General features: G+C 40.1%; 2 protein-coding genes across 2 annotated transcripts in view; both read left to right on the top strand.

The window, feature by feature from the left end:
• The first annotated feature begins 9,124 nt into the window (after positions 1-9,124).
• LOC125489106 lies at positions 9,125-9,976 on the top strand. The gene has a single exon (XM_048623745.1). It carries the CDS (start codon positions 9,125-9,127, stop codon positions 9,974-9,976), a length of 852 nt encoding a protein of 283 aa, XP_048479702.1.
• Positions 9,977-16,233: 6,257 nt separating this feature from the next.
• LOC105389629 (myelin transcription factor 1) overlaps positions 16,234-25,229 on the top strand; it is a 73,215-nt gene continuing 64,219 nt past the window's right edge. Inside the window, exon 1 of the mRNA XM_048623744.1 lies at positions 16,234-16,270. Coding sequence (XP_048479701.1) covers positions 16,234-16,270 — 37 coding nt within the window. The remainder of the gene's footprint in view (positions 16,271-25,229) is intronic.

The following is a 25,229-nucleotide window of genomic DNA, read 5'->3' as shown; positions in this document are numbered from 1 at the left end:
GAGAATCAGCGCCCGCGTGGCTTTATGAGGCACAGATTTACAAGTAAGCATAAACTTTGTCTCTCTGTTGAAGGGCTTATTTATAGGCTACAAATGGTTTTTTGACAGCTTTCTGGGAGGAACTGGATTAGGAAGGCCGATGATAAAGTGTGGTGGGGCTCCTTAGACGGAGCCCTATGTTCAGTAGTGGACGATAACAGAATGATGAATAAAAAATATTCAAATAAAATGTCTTTTTATTTAATTCAAATGGTAACGTCAATGATATTTTAGGGTAACGTGCACTTATCTGCTTATGACATAACGCTGTAGGGTCGACTGCAAGTTTGATTTACGTGAGACATGCAAGTGAAATGAGATATTTTCTATCACGCACACTTTTACTATTCGGAAACGGTATCTAAAGCGGAGGGGGAGATCTATAAAAAACTCATTTATTTCCAATAAATTCGAGGTGGAAAATCTATTCCGCGGAGCATCTCGATCCACACATCGTTAAGGCGACGTGTTCGCATTACGAGGAATTATTCGCCGCCGCACCCGAGCCGGGACGCAAATTGACATTCAATCAGTGTCGCGACATTGTTTCCCTATCAATCCTTATTGGGAATTCCCGCTCACACGCGCCGCGCGCCGATATGCCGCCATCAAATCGCAATTTGTTTATGAAAATTTATTGTATTCGCCGTTACCGCGCCTTGGTGCCTTCTTTTCCTGCGGGAGCTACCCCGCGGAACGAAATCACCTTATTCAATTCCCTTTTTGCATACATCACACACGCGGGGCGGGGGCGGGAACATCGCCGTTTTTGTCTGAACACGTGAATCGCGTTTGCGATCCGTGTTCGCTTCTTATTAGTCTGGATTCTGTAAAGGTTTTTCGCAAATCGCCCGCGGGAAAAACACCTTCTCTCTGCATATGCATTTGCTTTCTCTTTCAGGGTAATTTCTCAGAAAGCACTCGCATGAACACATTGCGGCTTGTTTGATAAAAAGCAAATCCGTGCAACTGGCATGTGATGTGTCGGAAACGAAGACATCAATTTCGCTTCTTATATTTTAGGCACACAAAAGTCACCCGATCGCCCCATTTGTCACCACCAATCGCAGGTGACAAAAAGCAGTCATCCCGAAAATTTCCCATTCAAAATTCCGCGAAAATCATTTATCAGCGTGGAATTAGCGCGTCACACACGCGCGGTGGCGGCGCGGCGCCCCCGTCTTCTGTTCCACGAATAATTCCGGAAAGATTTGGGAAAAGAATCGTCGCATATATCACCGTTAATAGGGTGCGGAGAGAGCACTACTTATGCCTAATGCGACAAGGAAACATGCTCCGCGCTCCACGCCCGAATACGTTACGTTCCGTGGCTGGATTTCCAATGGCAATAAATATGTATGCTTGCTCGGCTGCGTCCTCGCGAAGTTATGTTAGATTTAATAGACTAGTCGTAATAAATGTCTCAGTTAGTGAAGATATTATTGAATGTTCTTGGTGAAATATATTGTTACTACCGAGTCCCGATCTAGAAGCATGTGTTCACTTCAAAATACTCGTTTTTACTGAAAATAAAATATTCAGCGTTTTCTAAATAGACCATCATCTTTAGTAACATCATCATTACCTTAAAAAAGAACAGCATTAACCCCTTTCCTGCAACATAACAATAAAGCGGTGACATCGTCGTAAACACGTCGGAACGATGCTTCGTAAAAAGCAACGGCGTCGGTAAATATGGACAACCGATGTCTTCACCACGGGCGAAGGCATCAGCCAGGGAGGGGCTAATTCTTTATTGATGCCACCGCGACTAGACACGATGAGTGGAAAATAACGCTTAAATATTGGCTTGTGCATTCCCGTATGACAGCGTAAGTATGTGTTGCAGACGTGCCGATCCCTGCCAATCAAGCAATCGCGAGGGTAGCAGAAAAACAAATAAATTCAGCGCTTTATTCAAATCCTTTCCCACATGTTTATGTATGCCAAAAACCACATCCACCCCTATAAATACCCAAATTAAGCAATCTGTACGATATTACTGGCAACACTGGCACTTAATCTTTTTATTTCCCACCGCACACGCGGAAACATGCGAAGATTATGTTAAATACATGTTGGTATTATTTTCTCAGCGTGCATCGCGCATACGTTATGAGCTGATCAGCGCCCTCGCTAAAAAGCTGTTATGTTTTCAGCACATTATTATGTAAAAGAATTTGAAGATTTCAGAGTTGGAGGGAAAGAAAATGTGTTCCGTTAAGACGCGGGGTTTCTGTGATTTGCATGTCTACCGTGCGCGGGGGCTTGTTTTCTCTACACACGAGTATATGCAGCGGATGTGGAAATGTGAACGCTAAATGTTCATCGAGTGTTAATTGTAGAAAATCATTATACAGCATGTACTTAATTATTCAACAGTCAAAAGCGGCTGCAATCGGTGGAAAATAAATAAAACGTCAGTGAATTTCAGTAGGTTGATGGTCCGTGACAGCTTGGGACAGGAGAGGATTAAAATCACAACCGTGACATTTGTTCCGTGACGGCAACCGCAAATTATGCACAGAACCTGCCGACACGAAAACTCACGTGCAATTTCTAAAAATAAACAGTGTACACTAATTGTTTCTGAAAAATATATGCAAAAGTGTAATAAAATAAAACAACTCCAATTTTCCGTCTCACCTAACGACTTCCTCGTCAAGTTAATAAACACAAAACAAATTACAGGCAGAATCTTCTGGCGGCACCGAGACAATTAATCAAAACATTCGGCCGATGAAAAAAATTAAACGAATAATCCTTCCACGCTGCGAAGACCGTTATTATTATTAAAATCTCCTCCAAATGACTCAACAACACTGGCTGATATAGATATAAGACTGCCATAACCCATTTGGGAGGATAAGAAAAAGGGATGGTAGTCGTTAGCATATAATGAGAGTAATTAAAATACACAAATAGAGTCGTAAAGCAGGAGAGGGCTGTCGCCGTCATCGCTCGGTTGGCAAATATTTTGGCAGCGAGTCAGCGCGGAGGTCCAGGCAGTCTTTGTTTAATTTATTAATTAATGGACCCACTGCCGCGGTCCTGACGAGCGCGAGGAAGATTAGCCGACACCAGGAACTGTTATACGACAATCATCGGCTAATTAAAATATTTATTAAGTCTTCCCTCTATATGCATTCATTTTCAGTATTTATACTGTGTATAGAGTGTTTTTTTTCTTATTTTTTTACTACTGCTATGAAGGATTTGGCAGGGGTTATAGGTACATAATTTAAAAAGAAATTAATTCGGAAATCATAGCAATAGCTTAGCTAAGTCTGGTCCTCCTATTTAAATCGTAGTATCATAGCACAAGGCATAGCAAAGGGAATCCTAGTTTGAGGACCAACATTTTAACAATTTAATGTTTATGTTTCATTGTTGGTTTTCTAATAAACGATTGTAAAAATTATTGTACAGTATTCCTTATTAAAAACGTATAATATTCTATTATTCATTCAGGTAATTATATGTTTTCCCACTTAGTGTTTCTAAAGATACCTAGTTACCTACATGTATTTTTACAAAAGTATTTAATTGTATTTCTTATAAAATATTCTATTCCTTATTAAAAATTATAATTTTAATTAATAATTCCATCCTCACTGCGGACAATGGGGGCTAATTACGAGTTGTAAGGTTTATTAACGCAATCAGGCTAATAATTAACATAAAAAAATAGTATTTGCGCCTCTCCGCCGCGGAGAAGTCTCTTAATTTAGGAATATTGCGGTTTTAAGCGCGTCTTCACTCTTCCCCTCAGACCAGAACAAAAGTATGAAGAGATGTGACTCTAGTGGAGATGAGTTGGTTTTAGGCATCTTGAGCACTGAGCAGCAACGGTTGTAGTAGTCTACTATGTCTATCGTAGAACTCGTTGATACTATACCCATTACCCACCCAGTTGACTTATATGTATAATATTTCCCTCCCTCAGTATCCACTTCAAAACTCAATCGTTTATAAATTTTACAGGTGTTTCATACATTAAATTGGGAACTTTATGTACACAGCAAATTAATACTAAATGATAAAAAAATAAAAGGTTAACGTTCCTTCTCCCTTGTCCCGGTTTCCGCAACTCTTCTCTCGACAAATGACGGCGCGATGGCGCGGCTACGATGAATAGGCCGCCTCGAGATTAAGACTAATCGTAGATGTTCTTTCGTATAATTTTGTTACGTTGAATTTGTTATTTTAAATTGTAAGCTTATTACGGAGCTGGAATACTGAAATGTTGAGGCGGGTTTATTGCCGCAAATTTCTATCTTAGCCTGGATTTTTAAGCTTATCGTTGTTTAAGAATATAAGTGGTATAATACACATTTGGATAGACAAGATAGAATATTGACTTATTCTTATCCAAATCACCTATTGATATTTTAATCAAGCTACTCTCATTCAGCTTTCAAGATACGAAGATTAACATATAAAATGGAGGGTAAAAATATGACATCAGCATTTTAATTTTTCGATATTACGAAGCGATTTACAAATTAGCGTTATAGAAAAACGTTATGGAAAGCCTTGAGAGGGTCGACCTCGCAGATGTTCTATTTAAATGTAAATTTCCCTCCAAAGCGGTGACGAGATGGATAAAAAAAGAATCTCGAATCAAAATATTTGACAAGCTCGTCAAATAGTATGCAAGAATACTAATGATTAGATCAAGGGGAGGAGGAGGGAGGAACTGGCTTATAAAGTCTTTTTTCTCTTTCCTTTCCTTTAATAAAACATTTTCTTTTGCCACCTGAACACAATAGCGGACATCAAACCAGAATTTTTCTCAAAGAAGAAATTAACTAAATCTGACAGGAGTATTTAATCAACGCTCGCAACAAACACTACGGGGGTGACAATTGCAGGCGCCGGATGAGAAAAAACCTAAAGAATAGAAAGAATTCTTTTCACTGGAAAAAGCAACAAAAAGAAAGCCGAGGTCGGGTCGGAAGTGAAAGTGACAGATCGCGCCGACACCGGAGGAAAACCACCTATCATTTACTCTGAGCACTTCATATAATTAGCAGGGTCGCCATTACCGCGCGGTGTCGAGGGTTGCACCACATATTCTTTGCTGCACCTTACGTAAGTGAGCCACTTCACCTGTTGAAACAACAAGGATAATTACACACACGCCTTGGTATTAAACATTTCTCTTGCAATAATCATCAAAGATTTTTACTAGCACTCTAGCAATCTAATTAATCCACTCCCTCCCGATCTAACGAATCGATCATAATTGATTAAGCACAACCCAAGGAATGCCACAAAGCAGTCCATTTGGACCGCCGAGAAAACAAAAACATGCTCCCCCCGTCCCCCTTTTTGGGTAAAAACCGCGGCTCCGGTGAAATCTGGCTTTGTTCATTTGGTCGGTAAACCGATAATTTCATTAAACAACAAAGTGGGACTCCTCGGTAAACACGGCAAGAAGCCACTGTCCCCTCAAGATGGGAAATTCATTTGGAGAAAAAATTCAAATCTTAGAGCAGTCGAATTAGGAGCCTCCCCTCTCTTGTTTATTCATCTTGTTTGAAAAAAGTCCGTCTGAATGAGGGTGCATGTGAAACTATTTGGTGACCCAATAGACCGCTAAATATTCATGATTTTTGTATTCTTGGGAATTCGAATCTATTATGAACAGCACATCAACAAATCAAAAGAGGCTACCCTCTCGCATAGCTACCTAAACAAATAAATTGATGAACATCTTCCGAACTGACCGTCGGGGCTAATAATGCTGGCGTAACCTAAAGCCCCGCATTCCTCGCGTTAAAAATATTGCCCAGTAATTTGGAGCATCCGCCAGGATCGGCAAGGTGGAGGCAATGAAGCCCCTATATATTGCGTTTGTTCTTTTGAAGCCGGAGTGAAGGGTTGAGCGAAGAATGCTTTGGTTTTTATTGCTCCTGCACCGTGAAGAGAATGAGGATACGCGGAATTATTGAGTTTCATCCTGTTTCATCGGTCAGCTGCCGGACGTTTTGCGTTTGTTTTGTGGTGTTTTCCTTTCAGAACTACGTATATATGTGAAAAAATACTTATTTAAACCCTTTATTTTATACAATATACATATGTAGGGAGGTACAATGAAAAAATAAAGATGAAGAGATTTACAGAGATAAAATAACAAAAAATAATATTAAAATAATTTCGCACATTTTAACCCAATTTCCACACGCTTGCGGATCGTTCATAGCAGAAAGCCAATGAATTAAACCTCAGCCAGGTAATTAGACCGAAAATACCATAACATTAATAAATAAAAAACACGAGCGGGCCCGAGCGTGGCCGGCCGCGCCGCAGAGGCCCCTCTGTCGAATAAATTTATGTAAAAATTTTCATTAATATTTTCGGAGGCCGCCCGGCCGCTCGCCCAGGGGACTCGAAATCGAGTTCGCGGTCGCGATGGAAAAATGCAAACCGAAAATTATGGGGACCCCCTACCTTGTATTTGTTTATACCGTCCCGCTGTACCTGTACAATCATCCGTATTGTTTTCGCCTACCCAGCGCTACATACCTACGTGCAGAGAGAAAAAACAATAAATTGAATCGCTTTTTATTTCAGCAAAAAGGCGCCTTGAATTTATTTCCGCGGCATTTCTTTGAGGGTAGTTTCTCGGCCTTGTCCGAGCTGGTTCACTATGAGGAACGCCCCTCCCGAGGCTCGAGATTATGAGAGATTTGTGAGTTCGGAGGAGTTGCCCGCGGCTCGCTTCGGCTTAAGAGATTTAAATCGCTCGCTGGCCCGGAATGCCAGATACAAACAGATTTCTTGCAACCGTCCCCACGAGCGAGGGAAAAAAACGATGTACGGTCTGTATTTTTTAAGGTGCAGGTAAATAAAAGCGATGATACTTAAACTGCACTTGAAAGTAATTTTTTTTTTCATTATTTTCTTGCAGGTTTGATTCAAATATTTTGCTATACTACGTTATTCTTAATACATCCAACGTCAAATTTATCATAACCGATGACCCAACCCAATTAAAGCAATGGCATAATACATATTTTTAACTTATATAAAATTTAAACAGAATTTCCGAACTCATAACATTATCTAGTAGGTACAAGCGGCTGCACAAATCTCCCACAAACCTCGACTGTATTTCATCTGGCGCGGTCTAAATCTGCAGACGGTATCTTTTCGACCTGTAAATCTTCGGCCATTTTTATATTCGCTCTTTCCCGAGTCGCGCCACCTCCAGATTATATCTTGACACTTGATGGATGAATGGTTATTGGATCTCAACATTTTTATCATTTTGATACACTTCTTTTGGGGTAAGGTGAGCCCTTTATGTTTGGGTTTAGAGGGTTCGGCACTAGTAGTCACTATTGTTGGTTTGCTTTTTGGCTGATTCATGGGCTTCTAGCACATAGGTATGTTTTAATTACAAAGGTTTAAGTAATAAAATATTTTCCAACCTTTTAAGTGGAGATATTAAAACTTCCTTAATTCTTCGCGATACATCGTAGTGAGTCGAACTCACTTACCCAGCTACAAGCTTGGCTGAACAAAACGCTACTCAAAAACTCGCTCCACCTCGTCATAAAACAGCTAATACAGCCGGTGTTTATTACAGGAAAATTCAGTGAAAACGCCGCGTCGAATATTCCGGAACATGTTCGTAGTGCGAGATGTAGCGTCAGCAATTCCTCCACTATGCATCAGCGTGTACCGCGACCCGCTCGTTTGCACTCTTTATAGAGCCCCTATCTCACACTTCATATCGCGGCGGTACGGTCCGCAATACAGATATTGGAATTTTGTTGGAAATATAGTAAAGTGTGTACTTCATACTGACATCTTATTAAGTCTTCTGATTCTGCATTCGATTGTTTCATTTCATAGTAATGTAACATGTAACACTGTGAGTGTCTTCAGCTAACTGAGGTCGTCTTCATATACCGGATGTTGCAAAAAGGGCCGTCGGCTTACTATCCCTTCCTTTATGCAGAAAAAACGTTACGATTCAGTTTTTGTGCCTTTGTACAAACTGATCAAAAGGAATGACTGTAAGTCAAGAATAACACTAAAGCCAAGTACATTTCTCGTTATTTAAATTATGTTTTTTTGCTTACCGTACCCGCTCTCACCTCTTTCCGCCTCGCATCATGCCATACGCGATATCTGCGAGGAATGCCGTCTCAATTCTGCTCACCAGCGAACGGGTAGTTCCCGCGCGGCATTTCCCGTTAGGAAACCAGTTAAATCATCGCTGATCGTGATAAACATGCAGGAAAGGTTATCTTTTATTAGGTGCGACGGGCGCCTTTATTTATGGCCGCTGCTCCGGCAAGTCGGTGCGGGATGTTTGGGAGGAATGCGTTTAGTCAGTTGCTTACTTCCATTCGTGGAAATCGATTTCCGGTATGCGCTGTTTTATATATTTTAGTAGTTGTTAGTCTATGTTGAAATTATTAATAATAATGAGGCCTTACCAGTCTACTGTTAGTAACTGAGGAGTGACGTCACGAACGGATTCGAGTCGCTATACGGGTGTACATGATATCGAGATTAAAAATAAAACAGCGAGTAATCAGTGATAAAAAGTTTATAAAAAGTTTCGTCTTACAACGAATACGTGTATCAATCGTTATCTCGGTGCACATTGCTGTTTTAACGTGTGATTATAAGTGTTTTACGAAGTACCTTGGTGATACGGTGTTTACATAAGTGGGTACTCTGCACAACCCTTTACGTTTGTTTACCCTACTATCCAACACAATACTTAAACAAAAAATCATTTACAGCGCCACCTAGGGACCCCTATATCGCAACCTACGCTAGTGACATCTACAGTGATCTACGTAAACTACTACATCCACCTTTAGTTATTGACCACACGCCAGCACATTCCTTAGTTATAATGAATAAATGTGGGGGATGTAAAAAATTCGTGGCCCGTGCCGATATAATTAAGTGTACTAAATGCACAAAATGCGCAACGGTGTATCACCCATACTGCGTGAAGGAGGGTCAGCAAGATCCGGCTACTTGGGTGTGTCCGTCGTGTGCATCCAAACACCCTGCGCCCACTCTCACCGCCGAAGTACCCGCAGCAGATCGGATGAGCTGCCAGGAGCTGCCCGAGGTGGTCGCGCCTGACGACCAGCTTAACTCCACCGCGAACGACACCACCGAGGAGTTCAAGGTGGAGCTCGGGCTCGAGATTAGACTCTTTCGTCAGGAGCTAACCGCCGCCCGAGAGGAGATCAAGGTGTTCCGTAGTGAAGTGCAGGAGCTTAAAAACTCCTTCTTAGCAACGGATCAGCGTCTGAATGCTTTGGACTCGCGAGTTGACCAGTTGGAGCAGCGGCTCACGGATGGAACGGGCTCGCGACTCGAGTCCATCATAGCTGAACTACGGCTGGAGTTGAATGAAAAGGACCAGGAGATGCTCGAGAATGACGTCGAGGTCTCCAACCTTCCAGAAGAGAGCGGGGAAAACCCAATGCACCTCATTTTGTCAGTGGCCAATAAACTTGGAGTTAGTCTTCGTGAGTCCGATGTGGTGAGTGCCGAGCGGGTCGGTGCTAGGAACCGTTGGAGCCGGGCGCCGGGCGAGGGCGGGGAGGGCGCGGGCGCGGAGGCGGGCCGGCCGAGGCCACTAGTGGTGCGACTTACGCGCCGCGCGCTCAAGGACGACCTGATGACCGCGGCGCGCATCCGTCGCGGAGCCACTTCGGCCGACCTCGGCCAGTCCTCTGCGCCGCGCCCCATCTACATCAACGAACGGTTGACAAAAAACAATCGGTACTTATTTCGGCAAGTACGGGAGGCAGGGCGAAGCCAGTCCTGGAGATTCACCTGGACCAAAAAAGGCCGTATATACGCGCGAAAGTGCCAGGACTCGCCCCGTCAATGGATACGCACCGTGGATGACATTGCTCGTGTGTTTGGTGTTCCATCAAACTCATAAAAGCGCTATCGATCACTCGTTCTTTCTTGTTTTAAGTGTATTTGTTTTCGCCACCATTAAGATTGATAATAACTTAATTTTAAACTGCTTACTAATTTGTTTGAACTTCAAGCCATTGTTTCACAAGTCGAAAACCACCTCAGTATTAATTGTTTTGTCACTCATAGATTGGTTCTTAACTTATCATTGTTTCATAATAATATGCTCATTGTACAAGTCACATTCCTACAGCGCCATGAAATATACACATACATACCTAAACTTACTACTATTTACTACTATTTACACAAAACACAAACTCACACCTATCCTTATAGCATATACAATTATATACCTATACGTACTATGTACAACTAATTATTACACCTCATGTAAACTTCAGAAACCATATCCAGTTATTTATTATAATTATCATTGTATCTGTCTGTACAGTACCTGTGCAAAATACATATTGATGCCTATCATGCCTACATTTTCCAATGGTATTGTTTTATTTTTTTATAAAAAATGTTAAATAAAACGAAATCTTTATCTATTGGTCTCTTTAACGCGGGTTCGTTAGGTACCGGACATGACGAGCTTATAGCCACTGTACTCCGCCATGACGTGGATATCTGTGCTATCTGTGAAACCTGGCTGAGGCCGTCTGAGGACGATCGAGCCCCTGTCATCCCGGGCTACAGGCTGCGGCACACGCCGCGACCCCGTGGCCAGCGCGAGCGCGGTGGAGGTGTAGGTTTTTATGTGAAAACCGGTATCAAGGCTCGGTTCCGTACTCATCCCGCCGCGACAGGTATAGAACAAATGTGGCTGACTTGTACCGTGAATACAATTAAACTACTGATCGGTATTGCATATCGACCCCAGTGGCAAGACTGCAACGCTTTTTTTGATGCGCTGACGGATTCTCTAACGTCATTTGTAGGGTACGACCAGACCATTTTACTTGGGGATTTTAATATTAATATTTTACATGGTTACCTAAATGAAAGCAAGGCGCGGCAACTCCATGACTTCGTAAATAGTATGGGTCTTACTCAATTGGTAACGGAGCCAACACATTTCACCGACAGTAGTGAGACATTGATAGACGTCGTGTGCGCTGACACCGCACTTAGAAGTTTGAATGTAGAACATATTCCAGCGCTAGGTAAACATGCATTCATAACCGCAGAGCTCAACATAAAAAAACCGAAACCAACTCCTCAGTGGATTACATATCGGCCATTAAAAAATATTATCATGGATCAATTTAATAGCGACCTAAACTCCATTCACTGGGAAAATATAAAAAATCTACAAGATGTTGATGAAATGGTAAATGAGTTTAATGACTGCATCATTAAGTTATTTGACCTCCATGCTCCCGAGCGAACCGTACGGGTGAAGAAATTTAGCTACCCTTGGATAACCGACAACGTGAAGTACATGATGAGCTTGAGAGACGCTGCTTACCATAAGTTTCGTACCTCAAGCACCGATTCAAACAAAAAGTACTATAAGGACTTGAAATGTTTAGTTATAGCCGCTATTCACAATGAAAAACGAGCTTACTATCAGTCCAACATAAATAATAATATAAAAAACTCATCTGCTTTATGGAAAAACTTGAAACAAACATTACTACGCAGTCACAATAACAGCGATCTCCCAGAATATTTCAGTAATCCAGATGACATCAATAAACATTTTCTTGACCTTCCCGGAAATAATAACTTAAACTTATCTAATATAATTTACTACGAAACAAATAAGCACGGCCCACACACATTTAAACTAGACCTAGTAGATGAAGAAACAGTTTGCAAAATTGTACAAAAATTAAAATCAAATGCACTAGGATATGATAAAATATCTCTGGATATGTTGGTCCTTACATTTCCACGTACATTACAAATTATAACATATATATTAAATTACTCCTTACAAACATCAACTTTCCCTAAACTATGGAAAATCGCTCTAGTCAATCCTATTCCTAAAAAACCTGACCCCACTGACTACAAAGACCTAAGGCCAATTAGCCTGCTATCCACTTTATCAAAGATCCTGGAGAAAGTTGTACACCGGCAAATGTCGAATTATCTCGAACTGAATAAAATTCTACCTTCTGTTCAATCCGGGTTCCGTAAGGGTAGAAGCACATCTACAGCCCTCCTCGACGTGGTGGATAACTTACTGGCTTCCCAAGATAAGGGTAAAGCCACCATCTTGACGCTGCTAGATTTTTCCCGCGCATTTGATACGATTAATGTCTCGCTGCTGTTGGCAAAATTATCGTACTACGGGTTTGACGCTAACGCGGTGAAATGGTTTTACAGTTACCTAGACCAAAGATCGCAGATTGTGAAACTGAGAAAAAATGATGGCAGTACTAGTCTCTCAGCGAGCTATCCAGTGACCAGGGGTGTACCGCAAGGATCTATTCTGGGTCCACTCCTGTTCATTCTGTACGCCGCAGACATCACTAGTGAGGTGCAAAACTGTAATTTCCATGTTTACGCCGATGACCTTCAAATATATTTGGCGGGGCCCCCATCTAATACTGATTACACATGTAAACTTATCAATGAAGATCTTGAACGGATTGCAAAGTGGTCAAATAAAAACTCATTACATCTAAATCCAAACAAATCCAAGTACATGGTGATTGGTACAAAAAACAGGTTAAAGACACTATTGTACATAATCCTAATATAATATTAGATGGAGCGGTTATAGAACGAGTTACGGAGGCGCGCAACCTCGGTCTTATTTTTGATAGCAGTCTGCGTTTTGAAAAACATGTCATGGAAATGATCAGAAACTGTTTTTATAGACTAAAAATCTTGTACAAAATGCGACCTTACTTAAATGTTGACCTCCGTATCCAATTGTGCGAATCGCTTGTACTTTCCAAACTAAATTATGCTGACACCGTATACGGCCCTTGTTTATTACGCAAAACGGAAAGATTGTTACAAAGAGTACAGAACGCCTGCGCGAGGTTCTGCTTTAATATACCTCCGCGCGCTCATGTTACACCGTTCCTTAACCGTTCAAACCTGTTGAAGATTGCTGCGAGGTGGAAACTGCATCTGGCCACTCTCCTCTTCGGTGTGGTGAAGCACCAGTCGCCAGATTATCTGTATGATAAGCTGGCCTGGGCCCGTAATCACCACACTATTAATACCAGAGCTGCAACTTATCTCATGCTGACTCCCAAACATAAATCTGCCATGTTTCGCCATAGTTTTAAATATCTCTCGAGCGACATATACAACAATCTCCCACCGCCTATCCGAGGTCTGAAAACAATTAATTCTTTTAAGTATCGTTTTAAGTCGTATTTATTAGCAATGCAAAAATCTATTTTATAAAATTGCACTTACCACGACCTTATCCTCAGTGCGTAAGGTAGGATTTCCATTGTTCCTGGATCTGCTTGAACACGGCGATGGCATGTGCAATAATATATACAAACTATTGGTTTTATTTATGTATTTGTATAATAAATACTGTCTCCATAGGTAGTCTGTAAATTAAAAATATATTTATATGTCATTTCATTCTTAGGTACACACACACACACTTTTTAGCATATTACACTCACACATAGGCATACTATACTATACTCACTAACTCACATTTTAATTTCACACTAGGTACACAATATGTATGTATTTGTTTAAACTAAGTAGGTAGGTATATAGCAAAGTGGTTTAGTCCTATAAGATATTATCTGTCACACACTCACCATTAATAATGCATCACAGGTTATTGTCAAGTCTTGTTTTGTTTTTTTTAATTATTCTGTTTCTATTTTGTTATATCTATTTGGCACCTGTGCGCGTGCGACGAGCGCAGCTGGGCGGGCCTCTCTGCCCTGGCGGTGCGAAATCCCGTTTTCAGGAGTACACGTGATCACGCTGCGGCGTCGCTCGCGCAATAACTGTTTTTTTGTCAATATTATTTGTATTTGTTTCGTGCGTCACGCTGGGCATCCACTGAAACACCAGTGCTGTGTCCTTCGAGTTCCTCTAAGGCGCAGCAATAGCTGAGTGGATGTGCCTTTTTGACACGCAGCATATTGTCCAATGTTTTGTACTGGTACATATATATATATATTTTTTTTTTTGTTTGATTTAATTATTACTTAAGTTCTTTATATATAAGTACTTAGCTGTTTTTGAAATTTACTGTATTTTTGTTTTTTCATTTTTTTTTTTGCTGTGTGTCAAATAAATGATTTCTATTCTATTCTATTCTATTCTAACTTGCTGCAGCGTATGCCTGTAGCATTAATGTAGCTGTACGGTTGAATCAAAGTATTGAAAAAAATATAACGCTATTGACATAATTTTAGGGCAAAGTAGAAAGAGAAAGTAAAATGTTTATTGAAATCTCGCAGCATTTATTTTTTTGATAAAGAAATATATTAGGTATATGTATTATATAATAATATGGTAAATATATTATACCTAATAATAATATATTAGGTATGTATTAAATATCCACCTATTATAGCAAAACGTTGCCCTTCTATTTATTGCAGATGTGATGATAATAAATTATCCAATCAAGTGTATCCCTATAATGAGATAGGAAGAGCGGGGGCACTAAAAATTCACAGAGTCATCTACGGCTGAGTGGGCATAAAAATTAAAAATGTACACCCAGCGGCAGTACCAGCGCACCGCTCAAGGAAAACATGTCGCCGAGTGTACTGCTTGTTCAAAACTTTCGTTTCGTTACACTTTTTATGGTGCCGGTAGCTAAGTAGGTAATTCAGAATTATTAAAATTTAAGGCTTTCTTACCTTTAATATTTTACATACACTCCATGCGATTTATAATTTTAAAAAATTAAGGTAATTATACTTTCCACGAAGTCAAAGGCGTGGCACAGAAGCGGTCAGAGTCAAAGAATCAAAGAATATAATCAGAGTGGAAATCTACACTTCGAGGCCTATCTCCCTGATTAGGGATTCCAGGACCTGATTATGAAGGTATACTTACTTAATTCATAAAGAGGTTCTGTATCTTCAGGTATAGCTTAAAATTTTCCTTGATATACCAATACGTACAGACTCCTAATATGGAAAGGAACCAGTCTAGATTTAGAAAAATACCTCCTAACCGTGAGCACACTTTCAATTTCCATACAAAGTTTCCCAGAGGTCGTCGACTCTCCCGCTAGCCACTTCCTCATTCCACCTGCATCTTTTAATAGGATCACATCGTCCCCTACCTTATTCTGAGTTCTTAATTCGGTGCTCGAGTTAAGCACCACTTTTTACTGTCATTTGGCGCCCCTGAGCACCGCTGTAGATGCAAAGTGATGCTACAATTTGTTGCAAATGAGATTGACAATGTCGATTGATTGATTGTTCGTCGGTGTAATGCCATCTTTTGAGTGGAATGTTCACTTAACGATCTGGTGAGGGTATTGGGAATTTTAATGGTTTCATGGAAATAAACCGTTCGGTATTGTGATTTTATTGTGACAGGGTGACAATTTTAAGTACGCGGAAGCATAATTGAAATAAAACATAGAGGGACGGGGCGCCACCGCGCGCATCCAATTTAAATTGTGTGACGGCTCGAGTCCAAGTATGTAAACAAAGATGATTTCGGTAGCTTTTTTATTATTCCAATTCCAGTTTTTTCGTATTATGGCACTTAATGTTTACTACACTCGAAACAACGAGCGAAGAAAATTAAAGAGGGTAACAGTGTTAACTAAGCAAATAAGAAAGCGTTATTTTGGCGCCTAAGAATGGTGTTTGGAGGGAAAAAATCTAAGCGTGGCAGTGATCGGCCCCCCGGGATCCCACTTATCATTGACATTAACTTTTTTGTTGTCCATAACATTTGCATAGCAGTAAAGAAGGCAGCGATATAGGCTGCGTGCCTCGGGGAGGCTGCTGGGAGTAATGTATACTTTGTAAGATCATTTTCAGACTTTAGTCAACTGCTTGTCGCGCCACCGGGACCACATTTGCAAATTATCTCTGATAGCAATAAATATTGCCTTCCCTTCAGTACTTTTTTGTTTTTTATTCAGAAATTTGTGTATTTAATAATTATAAAGATTTAAAAACGCACAATTGTATAAAATAATTATAAAGATTTAAAAACGCACAGTTACTTAATTAAGTTGAACATCGGCAGTAGATATAACATTTAACATCCGGTCTCAGTTAAAAGTTTTCGATATTAATTCGGTCTGAATGAGAATATTTTGACAGCTGTCATAGTCAGACGGGCCTTGGGCAAATGAAGCTAATCCAGGGCGTCCCGGGGGAAAGAAGAGGTAAGAGGGGTGGGCGTTTAATCATAATGGCCTCTTGCGAAATTTCCATTATTTTAAATCATGTATGCATTTTGAACAGTGCTAAATTTGTTATGCTTGATTTGCTGGTACATCACCAGTGACAAGGTTTGCAAGTAACACAAAGTTTTTAAGTATTTTTTAAACCATAACAAAAATAGCAACTTTCCGGCAATAAATCTGCCAGAAAGTCACTTAAATAAATATTTCATCTACATGAGAACAAAAAGTAATTACGTCGCACAGAATTTATAGTCCTCAGCTTACCCCATAATCCATCTCCAAATTATATTTTAAAAACATGAGCAGGTATAATGGAAGACGGCCGTGTTTAGTCTTGTACACTTGGCTCCATTATTACCCTTACAGGCTTTTAAAACATAGCAATTCTGAGAATCTGCTCAGTAATTATGATGTTGTAGCACCATTGCGTACCTACCTACTGGTGAAATCAAAGTAATTATATTGACAAAAGTTGTGTTAACTCTTAATACTTAGGTAGGAATCATGCATGTATGCTCATATCTATAACAATTATTTGTACATATTGCGTAATTGATTTTGTGATAGGTAGTTCTAAGAACACTATGGCATTGTTTAGGTGCATATAAGAATACCTAAAGTGTATCTTCAGATTATTAATCAACATTAACATTAGGTTCACTATAATGTGCATTTAACCAATCGAAAGCACTTAGGTAAGTACTTACTTATTTTTCAGTATATTGTAAACTACCCGTTTCCGAGGGTACTTGAGATGGCCAGAGGGAAGTAGGCCGTCGGGCCTCGGCCTAAGATGGCCGATAGCTTAATAAGTAAGTATCGTCGAGCAGCTGTTGTGATACCGGCCTAGAGGTGACGCCGCACTCACCCTTAAAAAGAATTTAACGCGTTACTTTGTATAGAGACGGAGTTTTTATCGTCGACTGGTTGAGAGAGGTTGTTAGGAAAATGGACCTTCAATTTATTTACAGGTATAAACGCAACTTATTTTTTTCCTCCGTGAAATAGTTTAACAACTCGAACTCAAAACGGGGTATACTTTAGAAAAATAAGAATACTTAGTTGGTTGTAAATATATTTTCATTCTTATATTCACAAAGGAATTGCTATATAGAGACAAAACAATAATATGACAACTAAATACTGATCTGAACTAGGAAATAATAGAGTTTTTCCCGTATTTCAGATGAAAAAGTCCACCATTAAACATTTTTAGTAACTAAAACTAAAACAATCGGTCTCCTCACTTCCGTACCCATTGCTAAGGCGATCGCCTTTTTTCTCACCCCACGGCTTCGGAAAAAAAATAGGGGAGATTGCTATCTTGTCGCTTCTAATTTACTTATTCCTTTTTTAAAGACTTATTTACCTTCAAAATCCCATTGTGTCCCAAGATCGGGGCTAAACGGGAATTCCCTTTAGAAATAACGATGTCCTTGCGACGTGTCGAAAGCTGCTTTCTTAAAAAAAGAAATAACAATTTACATAAATACTCGGCCCTAGTTAACAGTTAATAAAGGGAACGACGTCGCAATTGACGAAGCTCTGCTTCGCTTAAATGCTTTTAAGATGGAAATGTTGTTTTTACAAGGCATTTCAAATTGGATGCTTGTAGATGATGATACAAAAATGTTATATCTTGCTGCCGAATCTTTGTAATGTTTATATCGCCAAGGTATTTAAAGCATTTGTCTTACCGTGCAGGCATTATTAGCCCGTGTTTACATCGGCAAGTTGATCGCTGTATCGAGTGCTGAACACAATGACCTAAATTTGGCGAAATCCCCTTCCCTTCCCAAATTGTTTCATTAAAGCGGACCCAAAAGTTTGATGCCGTCGGCCGCGGCGCAGAGGCCGCCCCTGGCCATCCGCATCGATCCGCGGTTCATCGCACCCGCCGGCCCGCGAATATCAAATGTGTACCAACCTCCCCCCGCCCCTCCCCGCCCCCGCCACGCTCCACTACCAGCCCCAGTAGATGCTCCGAAACCGAAAGTCGGTAAAAGTTGTCCGTTATATTTATCTCGCGAGTTAATGACACCGCCGCTCAGACAATGTCATATCAACCCCCTTCCATTAAAAACTTCCCGTCTTCAACTTCACTAATAGTAATCTAAAACAAAGTTGGCCGGTTCAAGGTCGCAATTTAAAGTTTTTTCGAAAACTTCTTTGCCGCTCACTTTTTTTTTATATATAAGTATATAAATCTTTTTGTCGGCAAAGTTCTACCAAGTTTTTGGCCCAGATTGTCATCGATTTTTGTTTGGAGTTTGTTTTTTCGTTGTTCTTCTTTACTTGTTTGACGGTTAATTCATAAAAACTTTCCCGCCGCATCGATAAAGATCGCAGTCAGTTTGTAAACAAACCCGCGCTGCCCATTACTGCCTGTTGTTGTGTCAGCGTAGAAGCATTCTCTTCCTTATACCTCTACTTCCTTATCTACCCTATACCTAAATACGTCCGTATCTCCCATCTCCTTGCAACATAAACGCATAGGTACCTTTCCCAAAAGTACCTAGTAGTAATTCATAAGATACAGCGGCAGCTTTCAAATCTTTATAAATAAACCGTGCTTGTATGTAAATATGTCCCCGTGCGTGCCCCGGCCGCTCATCACCTCACTTGATCCTGAATATTTTTACTCTATTTTACAGTGAGCCCCTCTGTCTCAACTTATGTAAATGTTGCCCTAACACTTTTCACGTTTTTCTCGCATTTGCCGCACAATACTGTGCAATTTGATGCCAGCCCCCGCATTATCCGTATAAGTACCCTTTCGCGACGCGACCGAAAGGATTTGCAAATGGAAACACTGATTTCGACTTCGCGTTAGGGATGTCAGTGAGTGCGACTTCAAGTAAGATACATTTGGGAATAGCACTGAGTTTTTTCTTCATTTATGCAAATTAATTGTCTTGTCTGCAAACCCCAATCCGACGAATTGATATTACGTCCCGCATATCAATTGAGAATTCAAAAGGAAAAGTCTGTTTCTTTAAGAAGCATTTTTGCATTAATTGCTACTCGCGGCGGAAACAAAGAAAATAATGAATCAGCGTCCCCCGCCGTCCGTCTGCACTGATTTATTTCATGACTTTCAGGATATGCAAATCGAATAAAGATTCAAGATGAAGATGTAGCCCCCACCGCGGCCGCAGAATGACGCCAATCCGTGTGAATCTTAATATTTCCCTTTTCTTTTCCTTCCTTATATTATTTATCTGAGCGCCGACAGTGAGATTCCCACTTTGGCGCGTAATAAAAAAGAATTATTGTTCATCTTTTTATAGCGTGCCGTTTTGTAGGTTTTATATTAGCGAGATTGAAAGAGTGCCACGGCCGATCCGCGCCGCTTCACGCCCATTGTTTATTTATACGATACACAGTTTATGGACCGATCGTTCAGGGGAATCGGCATTTCGCGTAATGTTTATCTGATTTTTATTGGATTTGAATGTGTATTTTCCTGCTGGTACTCCGTCAATACCGATCTAATAAAAGCGCAGAAGTACGAGTAAATATAAATATTTGCGCAAGCCAATAATTCCTTTAGGATCTCTTGCCACCTATCCTTCATGTGAGTGATTAACAAGCCCCCGCGGTGTTTGTGCAAATACCAGAAGAGTGTGGTAAAAACAACCGGAGCAGTGCTGGGCCGGGCCGCATGATTGATCGCGCGACTAATTGGATGATGGATGATCAGTCGGGCAACTGATCGGGAAGCCTCGGGTGGACTTGACGCCCTACGCCAGCGAGTCAGGTGGAGATGCTTTCTTGAGTGTACAATGGTATATGCTACCTATCTTGTACGAGTATTTGATATGGTAGTTATGATATCATCTCATTTTAAAAAATAATCTGTGAAAAATTTAATATATAAATATGACTACGAAATTTTGTAGCACTCTCGTAGCTCGTAGCAAATTCGTAACTAGCGTAGCACTCGCACAGAAAACTCATACTTTAGTTGTAAAATTTTCTATAAATCACAATCTGTAGTAAACCCACCGACAATAACTACCTATCATAACATGCCATCGATACCCACTGATTCATAAACACATATGTGGAGTCAACACGACAAGCCCACAATTATCATAAGATGAAAAGCCGCGATTAATGTCAATGAGGGGGCACATTACCGACATGATGGTGCGTCTCGTCAGAATTGTAATTAAATTCGGCATTAGCTGGTGGAACGGAAGACATGGAGCGGAACCTAATTTTCATGGCTGATTAGGCGGCCCCACACGCGATTACCATGTGGCGGGCGCTTCCGAAGTAGCGGCTGTTGTAGTGGCAGCTCGGCTTTTCTGCCTTTAATGATGAACTGCTGAACTGCTCTGAAGAGTTGAACAAGTTGTGGTCCAAAAATATAGCATCTGCTCCATCTCATCGTTGGTTAAATGTGTTCTTATCTGTGTATTTTCTACAAATTATAAATATACTTACCTACGGCCAGCTACATTTCATACCTTACTAAGCAAAATTGCAATGCATTCACTATTTTTATCGTAAACTAGCGACCCGCTCCGGCTTTGCACGGGTGCAATGTTGATGCCAAATACATTACAGAAAAACGGTGATGCTTTTATAGATAAACCTTCCTCATGATTAAAGGCTAGATGAGATCGTAAGACGGTACAGGATGAGCCCAGTGTTACAATTATTCTTGTACTCGCGCCATTTCGGGAGACGTGGATGTTCCCCTCCCGTCACACGTCGCCTGCACGCGCAAATACGCACATCCTGTGATAATTACGCAAAATATGGGCACAAATATGCTTATTAAATGGATTTCGAAGGTAAATATACACTCGCGAGCTATTAAAAAGTTCCACACACAAAATGCTGACTACAATTTTTTATTGGAAAATAATATTTTAGTTTTTAGTCGGTAATATTCGTATGCGCTGTTAAATGTACTTCAATATTGCATGACGTCATTTAGCTAGCCTTTTCCGTTTAGGAGTAGTTTGGTGCTTTTGCCACTGGAACTTTTCTCATTGGTCGCGAGTGTGATACCGATTATTAAAGCCTTTGTTTTTAATTCCAAATTACATGTGTTATTTGGATACCGTTTCGGATAAAAAATTAAATAGGGTCGAAACTAAAACAATTCCGGTCGAATGGCGTAGTGGTTAGTGGGCTTGACTGCTATGTCGAAGGTCCCGGGTTCGATTCCGGGCTGGGGCAGATATTTGTTTAAAGACAGATATTTGTACTCGGGTCTTGGGTGTTGATATTTATATTTAATATGGTATCTATCTATGTATTTGTGTAGATATCTCAGCTGTCCGATACCCATATTACAGGCCTTGCCTAATTTGGGGTTGGATGGCCGTGTGTGAGATGTCCCCACATATTATTATTAAATCCATCGATACGTCTGAATAAGATCAAATGCGCTCTAAATTTTAGTACATCATTTAGTACGCAATAACTACATGTTCTACACACTAAATACTTCCTTCGGAAACTATAGAATCAATGGCCACACACGAGAATGTCTTCAATTACGGGCGATGTTATGAAATAATCAGTCATCAATATATTGCAACAAACAATACGCGGCGCAGTGTGGAGCCGGGCGGAGGAGGGCTGAGGCTTCGAACTGTGCAGGCTGTATGAGAGGAGAATGTGCGTTTATTTCAATAAATTAAACTCACTTCACGTGTAATGAAATGTTCCACTTGCCATTGACGTTCCATATGTGACTGGAACTTTTTCATTCGTTTTGATTTGTTAGTGTATAAACATTGAATCGGTACATACTCGTATGTTCAAGAGTGGACGATTTCTGCCTGAGGTCGATTAGATACTTGTGATGTTTCCGAATGTATTGTCGTATTTCCGATAAGAAGTTCAAAATTAATGCTGTTTTACCCAACATATAATTAAATTTTACATGTAAAGTTTGTAAAGAGGGTTTTTCAGTTAAATCATTTTCATACTTTCTTCTTTGATGTGTGCCTGACTCCTGCTCACATATTTAATACCTTACTATTACCTTCATACTATATTGAACGCCAAACCCTGCACCCTGCACCTGCATCGCGCGAACACCCTTCCCGCTATACACTGCGCTCTTTACTCGCTGCATATAAAAGCTGTCTCGAAAGTTTTCTGTCGCTCGAGCGAGTGCGGATCGATACCACCTACCGTCGGTTTAAACTTCGCCTAATGAACGCGCTCAGGGGGGTCGCTCTATACTGACGACAAACGAACGAACGAGAGCTGCAATCGGCAGGTTTAAAACAACGAGATAGAGTCGTGGCTCGTGCTGCAACGCTAGAAAATTAGTATTTCGTAATATAGAATGACCTCCTTGGTAGTAATTGTCGCCAGCTCTATGATGTTCGCTAGATGTGGGTTATTGTGCTACACTGTCATGTGAGTGTCTGCTCTATCCGGTTCTTAGGTAATGGGCGCAATGTGTTGCAAAAACGAAGAGTACGGTCAGGTGCAGAGAAACCTGACCCCCCTCTCATAGTAACAATGTTTCTGAGAGGGGTCAGGTCTTTCTGCCCTTTACTGTACCTAACTTAGACTAGATCTTCACATTGAAACATTTTCTAGGTAATGTAGTCTAGCACTTTAATTTCTGACCTATTTCAAAATTCTTGTTTTGTGAGCAAGTATTTTATGACAAAATTAGAAGTATCGCAATTTTTTATGTTCAAAAATTTATTTTACTAAATATTCTTTACAACTTTTTATTGATATTAACTAATTTATGATGAATATGTACAAAATACACCTGGAAGGTGTATTATTTATACAAATCGACGACACAAACAACTAGTACTTATAAATAATAAAAATCTTTTCAATAATATTCTTCATGACTTTATGAATGTACATCACAAATATTTTCTACCTTCAAAGGAATGCCACTTTATGTATTTCCCGTAGATTTCTTCCATGCACATAATACATTATTTAGTGAGTTGGTAATTTCATTAATCGGTAAGAGCGTGCCGCCATTTTCCTTCCGATCGGAACTTGTTCCTTCAGGGATTTGCGCCGAATTATGTAGTGACTAGTGACGTGCCACGGCTACTGAAGCCAACATTGATGTGCTTATACAGGTGTTGCAAAAAGGGTATACTAAGCCGAAACCTACATGTGCAGCATGTTATATCTAAGCCCGAAACTGAAATCAGAATTAAAAAATTCGCGAAAAAAAAAGAATTTCCAAATTCTGATTTCAGTTTCGGGCTTAGATATACCATGCTGCACATGTAGGTTTCGGCTTAGTATACCAATTTTGCAACACCCTGTATAGGGTGTTTCAAAATTGGTTTACGAGAATTCAACATTTGTTCTCAATGAGCCACTGAGTCCCCTCGCCCCCTTTAGACGCCATTAACGTGCCATATAAAAAATATATTTACAAAATAAATTATACATATTAGTGATCTACCATTGTAGAGGGAAGATAATCTTATTGTAGTACCTTTTAACAGATAAGTTTACACAATACACATATAATTTAAAGACAGAATAATAAGGACAGCACTTTCGGACTTATAGTATTACAATATACTAACTTAAAAAAATATAAGGAAATGTGAAAGTTGGAAGACTATTACTGCCTCGTCAGTTAGAAAATCTATTTATATACAACCTAAAGCTACCTATACACCTGAGTACATCCTTACAAAATAATTAGTAAGTATTGTGCCGAACTGGTTCCGTGACTGCGGAGGTCACGGCACTCCAGGATTACCGACCTTCGTGACAAGAAAACGAGCTATGTGCGCTAATATAATTACTGCGCGTGTAGATTAGGATTATTTTCCCGTACGTTTACTTAGAAAAGTGGTTAAGTGCACTCTCAATATTGGTTAGTGCTTAGTTGTGAGAATAATGTATTTTTCCGGATTCGGAGAATTTACGCGAGTACGAAAATAAGTCAAGTACATAAATAGGTTTTGACTGAAGAAAAGGTACAAAAATAACCACGACGCATTTGTTACATTACTTGAACATAATACAAACACCTACAATTCCTCACTACAAAACAAATACCCCTTAACTAGCCAAGCCTCTGTTTAATGCACACGTATCTAAGATCTGGGTAAAGCCGCCTCCACACGCACGTCACCGGCCCCGCTGCGGCTAATTTATCGCGGGCCCGTGTGTCCGCACCTTTACCCGCTCTGCTGTTGACGCACACGATTTATGGACTCCAGTGTGCGGTGCGCCTAAACAAATCAACCTCTGGTTAGCAATTAAGGGATTACGAAGGTGGGAATTTCAATTTGGACCTCCCAGGTAATAAGCGTGTGACGTGGTCGTCGTAAATCGTGTTTGTTAGTGACTGCAGAGTCGTGAAATTCACACCGTGATGATGTATGCTAACGATTGTTAACTGTACATTTTATTTCTAAATAGACGACAACGTTCTAGTAATTAGTCCATAGACATAGTAATTTTTGGGGCCTTTAAAGCTAAATGTCGGAATCACATTTGAAATGTATTTTTTTTTATCGCGGCTAATGTAACCTATATAGAGCTTCTAAGAAACCTTATTTTATTTGCAATCGAATCAAAACCGTTTTAATTTTCACAATCAAATCATTGTTGAAGTTAGTGCAGTCGTATTTACCGAACAACTGAGCTTTATAGAGCCGGTTTCTAATTACGGTTATTTTATATCTATCATGTAAAATTACCCTTGAATGTAAAAAAAAATAATTATGAAAACATTTCAGTGCTAACGGAAAAACACATGTCTAGTTTGTATAATTCCTCTTACTACAGATAATATATATTATTCAAAAATGTATACCAATAATACCTGTAATAATTCGTATATAAGTGATAGGAATTAGTGCTCTGCAATTTATTGCGAATAACTCAATCACAACCACAAACAACAAAAGCTCGGGATTGATTTAAAGTGATAGAGATATATAAAATTAAACAATAA

Source organism: Plutella xylostella, chromosome 10 (assembly GCF_932276165.1).
Source record: "Plutella xylostella chromosome 10, ilPluXylo3.1, whole genome shotgun sequence".
NCBI lineage: Eukaryota > Metazoa > Arthropoda > Insecta > Lepidoptera > Plutellidae > Plutella > Plutella xylostella.
Note: the sequence above shows the minus strand (reverse complement) of the source record. Positions and strands in the feature narration are given on the sequence as shown.

What these genes read in the sequence shown, in the direction of transcription:
- LOC125489106 (XM_048623745.1), top strand. Translation starts at nt 9,125, where the DNA reads ATGAGCTGCCAGGAGCTGCCCGAGGTGGTCGCGCCTGACGACCAGCTT.